This window comes from Callorhinus ursinus, unplaced genomic scaffold (genome assembly GCF_003265705.2).
Source record: "Callorhinus ursinus isolate GAN/ISIS: 27379988/994484 unplaced genomic scaffold, GSC_fseal_2.0 scaffold88, whole genome shotgun sequence".
NCBI lineage: Eukaryota > Metazoa > Chordata > Mammalia > Carnivora > Otariidae > Callorhinus > Callorhinus ursinus.
The window spans coordinates 955,778-968,388 of NW_027397150.1; the positions used below are offsets into that span (position 1 = coordinate 955,778).

At 42.4% G+C, this 12,611-nt stretch overlaps 1 protein-coding gene across 1 annotated transcript in view; it reads right to left on the reverse strand.

Moving 5' to 3' along the window:
* Window positions 1-8,587, reverse strand: part of SPTA1 (spectrin alpha, erythrocytic 1) — a 78,040-nt gene extending 69,453 nt beyond the window's left edge. The window contains exons 1-7 of the mRNA XM_025860726.2: window positions 8,476-8,587; window positions 7,094-7,333; window positions 5,936-6,061; window positions 4,129-4,269; window positions 3,257-3,403; window positions 1,230-1,363; window positions 540-684 (exon numbers count right to left, since the gene is read on the reverse strand). Coding sequence (XP_025716511.1) covers window positions 540-684; window positions 1,230-1,363; window positions 3,257-3,403; window positions 4,129-4,269; window positions 5,936-6,061; window positions 7,094-7,330 — 930 coding nt within the window. The 5' untranslated portion in view covers window positions 7,331-7,333; window positions 8,476-8,587. The remainder of the gene's footprint in view (window positions 1-539; window positions 685-1,229; window positions 1,364-3,256; window positions 3,404-4,128; window positions 4,270-5,935; window positions 6,062-7,093; window positions 7,334-8,475) is intronic.
* Between the last annotated feature and the right edge of the window lie 4,024 nt (window positions 8,588-12,611).

A 12,611-nucleotide genomic window follows, 5' to 3' on the forward strand; every position in this document is an offset into this window, starting at 1 on the left:
GGAGGAGGAGGAGGAAGAGGGGGAGGAGGAGGAGGAGGAGGAGGAAGAGGGGGAGGAGGAGGAGGAGGAGGAGGAAGAGGAGGAGGAGGAGGAGGAGGAGGGGAGGAGGAGGAGGAGGAGGGCAAGAAGGAGAAGAAGAAGAAGAAATTTCTTCGCTTTTCTACTGAGTGAAGGACAAAAGGAAATAGGAGTCAGCTGGAAGTGACGGAAGGTGGTTTGACCAAAGGGAAGATTCTCTGACTGCAGGTACTGAGTGAGATTAGGAAACTATTCTTGGAGTTACCCTTTTTGTTTTTAAATCATGAAGTACATTACAAAAAACACAAGAGTATATAAAACATGCATGTATATTTAAATAAAAAATAAGGGACATCCAATGTCCGTGTACAAGTTATGAACCAGAATGATGAAGTATATTCAGAGATAAGGAATTTCTCCTTTATCAAAATAGTGAATTTACTGTGTCCTCTGGAGGCGAGGTACCCACCAAATGCCTCTTTCAGCCCAGGGGACCAGCCAGGCTTCCAACAGTGGCTTACCTTGTCCTCCATGACTGCAAGGCTCCTCTCAAGGCCCTTGTGACTATGAAACAGGGCCTCAGAGCTAACAAGGTCTTTGCCATAGTCCTCAGAGGTGACCTGAGGCTCCTTCTCTTTGATCCACTGGATGGCTTCAGTCACATCCCTGCCAGACAGCCACATGAGTCCCAACAAAGAAAATGGCAGGCATTCCAGGGCAAACAGTGTACACAGCAAAGACCACCCTGGTTCACTCAGCTGACAATTACCTTGAATTCCTACTCACTAGAAAAAGTAATGTAAAGAGGTCTCACCTTTAATGGTAGATGTAGAGGCCTGGGCATTATCCGGTCATTGGGCCTCTAGATATCCTTCCCATATCTGGGTCAGCTCTTACTTTTTTCTTCCCGCTCAACCCTCCACCCCCATCCAGTTCCTAATATGCATTCCTGGTCTCCGCAACACTTCCATCACTAATTCCATCACAATAAAACTGAGCTAGTTTTATTGCTTTGGGCTCCAGTCATCACAAACTTGGCCATGGGGTGAGTCACAGTTGCCTTAACTACACTCTCCCTTGCTTCCTGAAGTGCCAGCACATGATTTACTCTGGTTTGAGATACTGGCCACTAATTGCCAACAGTAGCCAGAGGCTAGCACAAGTACGAACATGGTGCTGGATTTCCCGTAATGTGTTGGCCAAATTCACACCTTCTGAATCGCTGGAGGTCTGCAGCACTGGACAGTGTTCCCTGTCGTTGCAGAGCCAGATCGAGGAGACGCTCCCAGGCGGCGTTCACCTCATCCTGCTTCAGCTTGATCGAGGGCAACTCAGGATGGTTCTCCTGTTAAGAGGAAACCGGGTCTGGAGTTAGGCAAAGGTGAGCCTATTCCAAAAATCATTGAACACGTCTCATTTCACACTGGTTCGTACTTTGCCAGGCATGGAGAATGACCATTTAGCCAGATACCAATCTTCACCATAGCCCTGTGCCCTAGCTTTACCAAAATCTAGAAGCCAAACCACCAGATACTGTATCTATCTTTTGCTCACAGCACTGTGGCAGACTGTTAACACAGATTGCCCAGCCATGATGTTATTTTCAGAATTCCACCTTGTTGATGGCTGCCAAGTCCCCTGAGAACCCAGGAAGAAAAAAGTCCCCCTGTGAAATAGACTTTACTTTCCAAAACTCTACTACTGTGGTTCTTAGTTCCTTTGGGGTCCTGACACCTTTGAGAATCTAACGAGAGATGTTTCCCTCTTCCCAGGATTATACACACGTGCACACACATTTAATTTTGCAGAAAATTTCATACATCACTGCAACCTATCTGAAGCACTGAGATTTACGAACACTGGATTAAGTTCATGGCATCAGCCTATTTTGACACTTGGCAACTTCGAGCAGTTCCTCTGCATCCAAGTCTTTCTGCTCCTTCTGTCACTGTCTCTCGGAATTTCCACTCCCACTCTGAAGCGTCTCCAGGAAGAATTTTCTACATTCTCTTTGCCGAATTTGTGGCCCTTTGTATTTGTAGCTGCATGGGTTCCACTCCACAAGAGCAGAGGACACACTCTGCATTGGATTAATCCTTCCTACGGTAGATTAGATAAAATGGCCGTGTTACTGTGCCACGAAGCCCTCCTTGCAAGAAGGGAAGTCCATTTCCTCAGGCTTTGGATCTGGGTTCGCCTACGCCTGGCTTACCATAGAATGTGGCAGAAATGATATGAGTTCCTGCCCCTCGGCCTCAAGATGCCCTTCAGCTTTCTGACCTTTGGAACACTGACACATAAAAAAAAAAAAAAGCATGCTGTGCTGGAAAGAGAGAGCCAACACCCCAGACATGGGAGCAAGGCCATTTTCGACCTCCACTCCAACTGAGCCACCAAATAACTGCAGCCACTTAAGGTGGGGTCAGGAGAATTGCCTAGCTGAGCAGCTGAATCACTGAATCCAGTAAAAATAACATGTTTGTTGTTTGAAGTTTGGGGATGGGGTGTTAGATAGTACTGAAAAACCGAGGAACTTTCACAACGAGACAAAGGTGGCGGAGAGAGAGTTTACTTCCCCTAATCGAGTACCCATTCATCCCGAAGTCTCGGTTCTGCTAATACAGAGGGGGCGTCCCGGTACTAGAGCTGAAGTGATGATGAAACCAGGAGCGCGACAGCCAATGGGCAGAGTTTCTAATCTCCTTACAGCACAAAAAAACCAGACTGGCTCCCCGTTTTTCCCGCGTATCCTAGTGAAATTGAAAATTTGTTTAAACATTGTCTTAAGTGAATGACAGTAAAACTGCCTCCCTCCCCCCACTCACAAAAAAATCAGGTATAATGACATCATATACATTACGATAGCCCACCGTTATTTTATATTCTTCGCTACTTCATTCTGATTCTTCTTCATGAGGAAAGGGTGCAGCATAAACACGGGTGATGGGTGGCCTGTCCGGGAGTTACTAAATTGTGGGTCTAGTTCCTCCGCACACGTTCACGTGCACACCCACGTGCACACACATACACTGTCTCTCCCGCTCACACCTCTATTTCCATAGACTGGCAAGAGGTGACCCAGACAGGAGAGGAAACTGCCCCAGGCATGTTACCCCAGGGACATGCATCCCTGTTTTCTCACAATGTCCTATGTCCTTCATGACCCACCTACCGATGGCTGGAAGGTTTTGAATACCAGAACCTTTGACTTGCCCTAACCCTTTGCTCCCCACCTCACCTCAGCGCACGCATTGGCATACTGGTTTATTCCATCCACTTTCTCCCGTCGCGCTTCCAGGTCTGCTTGGAACTCCTCAAACTTCTTATGCAGAACCTCTGTGCGCTCCCAGTCCTCACCCAGCTCCACTGATGTCACTATAGCCTCCTGTGGGCAAGGAAAGTCTGTTGAGTCACCAGCAAAGTTTCTGTAGTTCAAATGCCCAGAACCATTGCCCACACTCCCAGGAGAGCTCAGAAGGAGAGGCTGGTAGGGAGGAGAAGCCCTTCAGAAAAGAGCCGGAAGCAGGAATGTATTTCCTGAGGGGGTTCCCTGGTCCAGGGGCCATTGCTCTTTGGGGTGATCCTTCAGAAAGACCAGGAACATTGTTGGCCAAAGCTCCTGGAAGCACGCTTTTGTGTTCTGGAACATGAAAAATGCATACATCCTGATTCTACTTAATTCAGCACACTGAGTATCTGCAAAAGCACCATGCTAAGGACTGACTTGGGTGTATCTTCAGTCTTAACCACAGGATTATTCTCCAAGTGTTTTAAAAAATAGAAACCTCCTTAGTTACAGGTACCGAGAGGCAGCCCTTAGGAAAAGAGGGGGCAACACTCTCAGCCTGAACCCAGAGTAAGAGGAAAAATTTAGGAGGTGGAGCCAAGGGTCACGGAAGGGAGACGGGGACAAGCCTAGGGCACTTTTCCTCACACACAATGTCAGTGATCTCCAGGATACCCCTAAATCTTTGACAAAATTGCTTCTTTCAAGGAACACAGTCCAGGAACAGACATCCCGACTGCTTTCTGAGCAGCCTGCGTTGGATTGCTGGGCGGTGCCTGGGACAGGGATGGGAGGTCCCGCTTGTGTCCTGTGGGGTCCCGTACCTTGTCTCCGATCCACTCCAAGATGTCAGCGCACTCCTGCAGGTACTGCTGGAGCTTCAGGGCCCGCAGCAGCAGGGCGCCCCTTTCCTGAGTCAGTTCCACCAGCAGGTCCCATAGTTTGTGCAGCTCCTCCAGATGGGCCTTTGGGAGGAGATGCAAAACTGCTAAGGCACTGTACCTGCTGTGGAGCAGGTATGGACGTGGAGATGCGTGCAGAGCGGGGCCTGGATAAAAACTGCATTAATTGCTCAACAGATGTTTAAAGGAGGAAATCAATATGCATGGGAGTAGCTGTTAAACCAAGCCACACGTGATCTGCCATAAGAGAAAAAAAAATCTAAAAATGCTTTGAGGTTTTTGAGGATGAAATGATTACAAACAATAAGACAGGATGGAAAGGATTCATGTGACAGTGCTTGGTTTGAATTGAAGCTTGAGGAACAGATAGGATTTTGACAGGTAGATGACAGGCAGAGGGTATTCTAAGTACTGGCAAGTCACAGAAGAAATTTAGCATGACCCGTAGGCTGGAAAGAGTAAGAGCTACAATGTTGCTAATTTATAATGGAAGTTAGGGGCACCAAAGCAATAAGAGAATTTTGAGACTATGTAATTGCAGGCTTTGATGCCAGGTTAGCTTAGAAGATCATGAGTTACATAGCTTGTCAAATTGAAGGCACTCTCTGTGTTAGGTCCAAAAGAATCTTGTATTTTTCAACTACTCCATTGTTTACAGTAGCCCACAAACCACATTTCTCTCTGAATCCTCCAGTGCTGTGGTCTGATGGAGCACAGTGAGTCTGACAGTTGTGACAATGTCTCAAATATTTCTCAACGATTTTAGTTAATGTGGGGGATTGGTGGCACAAAAAGCTGTGAACAATACAAAAATAATTTCTATTTTTTATCAATACATAAATTTTTAGATTTTTCTTGTTACAGACTCTTCTTTCCAATAAATTTTCTTCTGGTTAGAGTCTGTGTTATCTGACCATATTTTGTTGACAGTAAAATGGACTAGAATTTGTATGCTAAATGTAGAAAGACCAGACCCAATTTTTAAATATGTCACATAATTCGGTGTGACAATTTCAAAAATAATTCAACAGTAAAAACAAACAGACAAATCCACTCATTCAGAAAAGATCCTGAATTGACTCTATCAACACAAACATGTTGGAAAATTGTGTGAATCGAGTCAGGAAAGCGTTGATACATTAGTAATGGATTTCGAAGTGGTGGTAGTCTTCAGTCCTCAGTGTTCGGGGAAGATTTTCTGAAGACAAGGTATTTTCGGAGTTTTTCAAAATGAGAAGAGTGGCGTTTGAGAACTTTAATATTAGTCACAGTGTGTGAGCTGTGAAGAGAAGGAGGTATCACGGACAAGGGAGAGATATTTCAAAGAGGATTCACACGGCAGAGCGTCCCTTGTTTGAAGAGTCTAAAGGACAGGGACTTTGAGGTCAGAAGAAATCATTAGAAATGACATTTGGGAAAGCCAGTTCAGCTGGGAACATGGAGCTAGGTTGAAGAGGGCTTGATCGTAAGCCAAGTTATCCTGCGGTGGCCAAGGAGGAATGTGATGCTCTCCCAAGATAGGTTTTGTATCATAGCTCTCTTCTTCTTGCCCCAGGGTACGTGAGGATGCTCACCATCTTTCACGCCCAACCCCAGTGGAAGACAAGAGGCAGGAACCCCAGTTCCAAGCCAGCTACATCTAGCTTTATACTTGGCATAATCAGTTAAAACTCTGCTAACATAATCAACAATCGGAAACATCTCTTGCAGGGTCCTACCGTACATTTACCTTGGTGTCCTCATGGGCAAAATGCCCCTCAGCAAATCGGGTTTCCCTGATTTCTTCCAGTTCAGGAATGACCCTTGATTTTGCTTGTACTTCTGCTTCAAAGGATTCATGTTTCAGATACTTGCCCTGAAGTTTAGAAATCAGAAGTTATGAAGCCTATCACTAATGAAGCCCAGTGTCCTTGGACCATAAAGGGGTTTTTTGGTTCCTTTTCTTACTTTGGGGCAGAACCACTTGTCTCACAACCTAGATAAATTGATAACCCATGACCAGAGCTGGAGAAGTCACATACTAAAAGAAACGGCCACTTCAGCCCAGGCTCAAAGTCAGGGGCCCCCGAGAAATGTTTTGTCCTGTCCCCATTGACTTTGGGGAGTTTCCAGTATAGACCTTGTTATTTTTAAGTCTCAGTTGCCATTGGTGGGAATGAAAAGATGTCCCACATTTGTTCCTCTTCAGAAGAGAGGAAGGAAGTGCTATGGAAATTTGAACACAATGAAGATGATCATTACAATAATGGCTTTTTTTTTTTTAATTGAGAGGTTTCTGTTTATCAGATAATACTCTTATTGTCATATATGTATCAATCATTTTAATAGATAACACTTTGTTCTTGATCCAGGTGCTTCCTCTCCAAAGTCAATTACCCCTTTTAGGCAGGTAACCCTTTCTTCTGGTCATGACTCTGTCACACGCTGTAATAGAAGGAGGAGAGGAGCCTCCCCCCAAGCTCTCCTCCTTACACCTGTCATGTGAACTGAGCAAGGGCATGATAGCCCCTTGGGAGAAACCCAGGAAAAATTCCACTGAACTACTATCCTGAGCAGAGTGAAAGCACGGACATTTCTTCACCTCGAAATATTAAAGCTGCCTGGTGTGTCATAACTTCTTTGAACTCTCAGTCACTATTATGCCCGTAGCTTAACTTCAGACTAAGAATACAGTCACAGAGTGAGTTTCCTCTGTACATAAGACGTGGGCTTAAGAAGTTAAAGACACGGGCCATTTAGAGGCAGAATTATGGTCCCTAACAGGTAGTCTGCCCTTTCTATGACATTATGTCCTGACATTTAACTAAATACGCACTTACATTACCAGAATGTTTCCCTCCTTGGAGATCTTATAGTCTGTTCTGGGGAAGTCACAGGAACGGAGTACCTGTATGTTAGTTGGGTCTTCATAGCTCTTATCATCTGCGATCTTGAGTTTCTCCAAGATCCACTTCTCTAGGTCATCTGCATCCCGTCTGAAAACCTGGTAGTGATAGGAATCTTCAAGCTTCTGACCCCTCTCAGCAACCAGCTCCTTGAATCTCTTGTAGCGAGTCAACACCTCCTGACGCCTTTCCTGGATCTCTTCCGCTGTTTCCAGCACCTTCGGTCCACCACTCTCCATAGCCTGAAAGTTAAAAATTTTATATCTCTTCCTGGTTCTCAAATCTCTGTGATGTCCCTTTTCTGTGTCCCAAGGCATTTATGTTGAACTTACATTCGGATGTCTTGAAGCCTGTAAAAGCCTGTTGTCACAAGGGCTCTAGGATATTTACATAACTTCAATCACATGTAGCTACCCTTTAGGCTAATAATTCTATATCATTCAGAACAGTTTTCCAACTTTTCATATAAATGTGTGACTACATTTACTAAGTTCTATAAATAGAATTAATTTGGATGAATGATGGGAGACAAGTTTGAATTAGCAAAACCACACATTTAAGAGGAATAAAAAAGAGATGTAATTTTCTTTTCTTTTCAAAGGTTAAAAAGTGTTGACATGTACTGATCATTCTGAATTTAATCTAATGAATAACTAAACATGGTTTGTAATAAACTTGATGAATGACATACACAAACATTTGGAAATGTCTGTTCTTTTACATAAAATATAGCTCATAGATTGTTTATCCTTTTTATTTGCTTTATTCACAAACACTACAAATAAAAAGTTCAGCACATCCTTTATCCAATTGTTATAAATTTCAAATTATTAGCATCCCAAGTTGGCTTTTGCAATGTAAAACGTTATACTGTTAAACAGCGTAAGTGGAATCTGACCTATTTGGAGCAATATCCTCTGAAATCTCCATAGGGTTTACCTTCATTCATCTGGATATGGGCACAGTTTCCCCTAGCTTATCTCAGTCAGAACACCGAATACCAAGTTCAAATTTTCACCTTCTTCCTCCCAAAATATAATTGCTACTTTGTGGATGGCCTTTATTAGTTTGGCTACAGAATCAAATCATTCTAAGGAGCCCAAATCTTTCTTGTGTATTATTTTGCTCCAAGTTACCTATTTGTTCTCTATATGGACCCATGTGAACAGGTCATTGCTAGATTTTGATGCTGTGTAGCCACAAGCTCAAGGTCATTCTTTAAAGTGAAATATTACAAAAAGCGTTAAAATTAAGCTTCTCTACCTCTTAAAAGCCAAGAAACAATTCTTATAGATTCTATGAAATACAGTGCAGAAAGTTCAAAAGAGACAGCTTTCCTAATTATATCAGTGACAAATCGTACTGCAAAGAATCCTGTACTCACGGTTTCCTTTGGAAAGTGCTTCACTTTTCAGAAAAGTCAAGAACCTGGCAAGATAAAATGTATCCAAAAGAGAGAGGAAGAAGACAAAGAGAGAGAAAGAGAGACAGTTCTCATGAAATTGTCTAGTCTTCTTCAGATAAAGATGAAAGAAACATTACATATGTAGAAGAGTCAAAAAAAAAAAAAAAAAAAAAAAGAACCTTGGGGCCTGAATCCCGCCAGCTACAGTCCACGTTATCTTCAGGAGACATGTTCAGCTGAAGGAGCTGCTAACTTGCACAGATGCTGGGTGACTCAGCAGTTCAGAGAGACTGTGGCTCCAAAGGTTTCTCAGTAGGACTTCATAAAACATAAAAGTCAGGTTTTTAAATGAAAAATTAGAAAGAAAAAACACAGTTAGAGATGTAAGACAAATGGGCTGTGTTAAAATTCTGCTGCGTTTCTTTGATTAGTCTTAGAGTCCATGTCTGAGAATGGTAAATCAGGATGGAATTCCGGATCATCCAATCTTTGGACTCTGCAGAATGACAGGAATTCAGGGCATACCTAGGTTCTTGTCCAACCTATCTCTGGGAAATACAACTCAACAACTTCATGAAAACCCAGCTGCCGGATTTTTAACAGCCTTTAAATTAACAAGGTATCCTAAATCTCTCTGTAGAGCCTTTGCCAAAGTAGGAAGAAAATTTTATTCCTGGCTTCATAGATTGGGTTTCCAAAAATCTGCTTTAGCTGTACCCTTAATCATTCAAGTGGAAGGAACGAAGGAAGGAAGATATATGTGTGTTTATTTGTATTTCATGAAGCAAAAATTAGGATACCTCGTTTGACAAACTAATGAAATCACAAAATTTTTGAAAATGGGACAGTTCTAAAATGTGGGGTAAAAGTCATCCTGTTTTATGAATTACTTTTAATGGAGAGAAAGGGAAGCAGAAATTCTTCTCTAAAGGCATAGTTCTTTTTGGCAACTTTACAAAATGAAACAAACAAAAAGAAAATAGTAGGATGGCTTCAGGCCCTCCTACAAAGCAGAGGACTACCTGAGCTAGATATGCTCCCCACACTTCATTCTAGTGTGATTCCAACTTAAATGCCCCAGCTTCATGCTCTACTAGAGTAGAGCTGGGTTCTACACTTCTGGTTCCCCCTCTTCTCTCGTCTTCAACTGAGAGAGCTTTAAATTCTTTTCTTGAAAATCTAGTATTGCTTTACTTTTCCATATCATTTCATTATATTCAAATAAACTGGAGTATTAAAGGCAGGAACACAACTGTTAGAGAATGAATTATATCACATGCACCAAGGAACCTCTGATGGAATTGGGGTGGGGAGAAGACATTCTAAAATCTTAGTATCTAAGAGAGGGGCGCCTGGGTGGCTCAGTCGGTTAAGTATCTGCCTTTGGCTCTGGTCATGATCCCAGGATCCAGGGGTCAAGCTCTCTGCTCAGTGGGGACCTTGCTTCTCCCTCTCCCTCTGCCCCTGCCCCCACCCCTGCTCATGCTCTCTCTCTCTCTCTCTCAAATAAATAAGTAAAATCTTTAAAAAGAATCTTTATCTAAGAGATAAGAACCACCATCAATTATCTTAATGTACATATAATTTTTATGTTGACATGATTGATTCACATTAATTTCTGATCTTTAGAAGATTCTCTGAAGCAGGTATTACCATCCCTATTTTTATTTGCAAACAGAGGTAGTGTCTGAGAGGCATCCCATCCCATGGCTTTTGGTTTGTACGTATGCAAACAAAGAGTCAAGTTCCTGTGAGTATCACCACCATGCCACCCTGTTCTTTATCTGTTCTAGCCAAGCTTCTCTTAATTCATCAACATCTCTGGTTGTCCCGTTCCAGAATCGTCTCACCAATGGTGCCAACCCTGTGATAACCTTATGACCAAAGAAATAACAGGTCCCCATCAGCAGGATTGGTCATCATGAAATAATAAAATAAAAGTAGGCAAGAACACTAGTCTTCAGAGCAGGGAGTGATGTGGAAGTGCGCAAGAGTCAGGGAAGAGGTTTTATGCATCATAACCCAGCGTTCTTTGAGTTTTCAGCCATTTCAGCCAGAAGAGACTCATGGGACAAGCTTCTCTGGCTGCACTCTAGCTGTTAGTCCGGCAGCTGCCCTTGAGGCTCAGCCCTGCCCCATCTTCTGAGTCCTTCTAGGCTGACCGAGTCGCTGCAGTCCTCTGAGCACTACCACGTTGGGGCGAGAATCAGGGTGCCCTTGGGATTGACAGAGGGACATGATGAGAACATCTTAGATCCTAGTGGTTTAACACTTGGAACCCTGACCTTCTTGATACTTTTATAGTTTTCCAAGAATGCTCACTGGCTCTGACAACCTAGAGGCTCTGATTGGAATACAGTGGAGATTTGGAGCTATCTTTAAAATTGCATGTTGCTCTGTAGGTGAGTGAGTGCTGAGTGGCTGCAGAGAAAGCTAGAGTGCACCCCTGACTTCATCAGAGAGGAGACTTACCTTCCCTTTTGCAAGGGCGGGAGTAATTTGCAGGGTTCTTGTATGGGTCAAGGTTATCGGCACTAGGCAGATCTGTGCTTCACATACCCATTTAATCAGCTCTGTCCAGCTTGCCTGGGGCCTCCCCTCAGTTATCAGATCTTTTCCTGGGCCCAGAAACTCGAAGAGATGCTCTATACCCCAAACTCTGGAGTATCCCCAACTGGCAGCATTAACATTCATATCACGTTTACTGTGGATTTTCTGGAGTTCCATATTCTCAGCTCATTTACCAACAATGAAAATTGTTAATTTCAACATAAAACAATTTCTTTCCCATGGGATAAAGGTCGTTATTATTTTATTATTTTAAAATTTTAAATTTTTGTTTCTCCAGAATTAGTTCTCGTTTTAAAATGTCTCTAATTTTTGTCTCTTATGGGTTAGAATATTAGGTAATACAATTCAAAAACATAAAGTGATCTTTTTACAATTAACCGTATCGATGTTAATTCTTACCACTTCAGATCCTCTAAAGTTACTTGTGCCTTAACTCTATTCAGAATATATATTATTAAAAAAAAAAAGAAGAAGATAGCAGGAGGGGAAGAATGAAGGGGGGAAATCGGAAGGGGAGACGAACCATGAGAGACGATGGACTCTGAAAAACAAACTGAGGGTTCTAGAGGGGAGGGGGGTGGGGGGATGGGTTAGCCTGGTGATGGGTATTAAAGAGGGCACGTTCTGCGTGGAGCACTGGGTGTTATGCACAAACAATGAATCATGGAACACTACATCAAGAACTAATGATGTAATATATGGTGATTAACATAACATAATAATAAAAAAATTTTAAGAGAAAGAAAGAATATATATTATTCAAGATTGCAAATATATCATTAAAAAATAGAACTCTTTTTCTCCCTACTATAATCTTCTCTCAGTCTCTCTTACTTATTTTATTTTATTTTTTTGTTTAGTATCACTGCACTGAATAAGAAAAACCAAAACCCATGACATTTGCTTTATACAATGAACCATGTGATTGAGGCAGAAGGGGCGGTGGGGATAAGGGTAAATACACTGGATTTGGAAACTGAACCATCTAATTTAAAGGCTTGATTCCTCCATTTAACAACCAGATGAGCATTAGAAATTTGCTTTAATTTTGTTAAGTATATAATGCGGATAGTAGTGACCCATCCACCTATTTCAGAGAATTGTTATATGGCTCATTTTATATTTCAGTTACAAGTCATACATTTTATTTTAATTTTGAAAATCAGAAAGTAAAGGGCAGGGATCTGCTATGAGCTAATTCCTCATAAAGCTAAGGTTGTATCTTTTAAAGAACGATTTGCAATTCATCATTTAAAAATCTCACATAAAACTGCTTGATGTTCCCATCCACTAATAATTTTCTTTGAGTGCAGCAATGCTGAAGGAAACTATATAAGCCTAAGTCCTCATAAACCTTATAAAAATAGCAGGTTTGGTGCCATGGCCCCACTCAGGGAAAAAAGAGCTCAACTAAAAAATATTATTCTCATAAAAATAAAGGAAAGGAGGAGCCAAGTGCCAAGACCGAGCATATTATCTCCTGCATAGCCATGACTAGACTATGCTTATATTTAAGGGACTGGAGTCCCAGGATATCAGTGGAA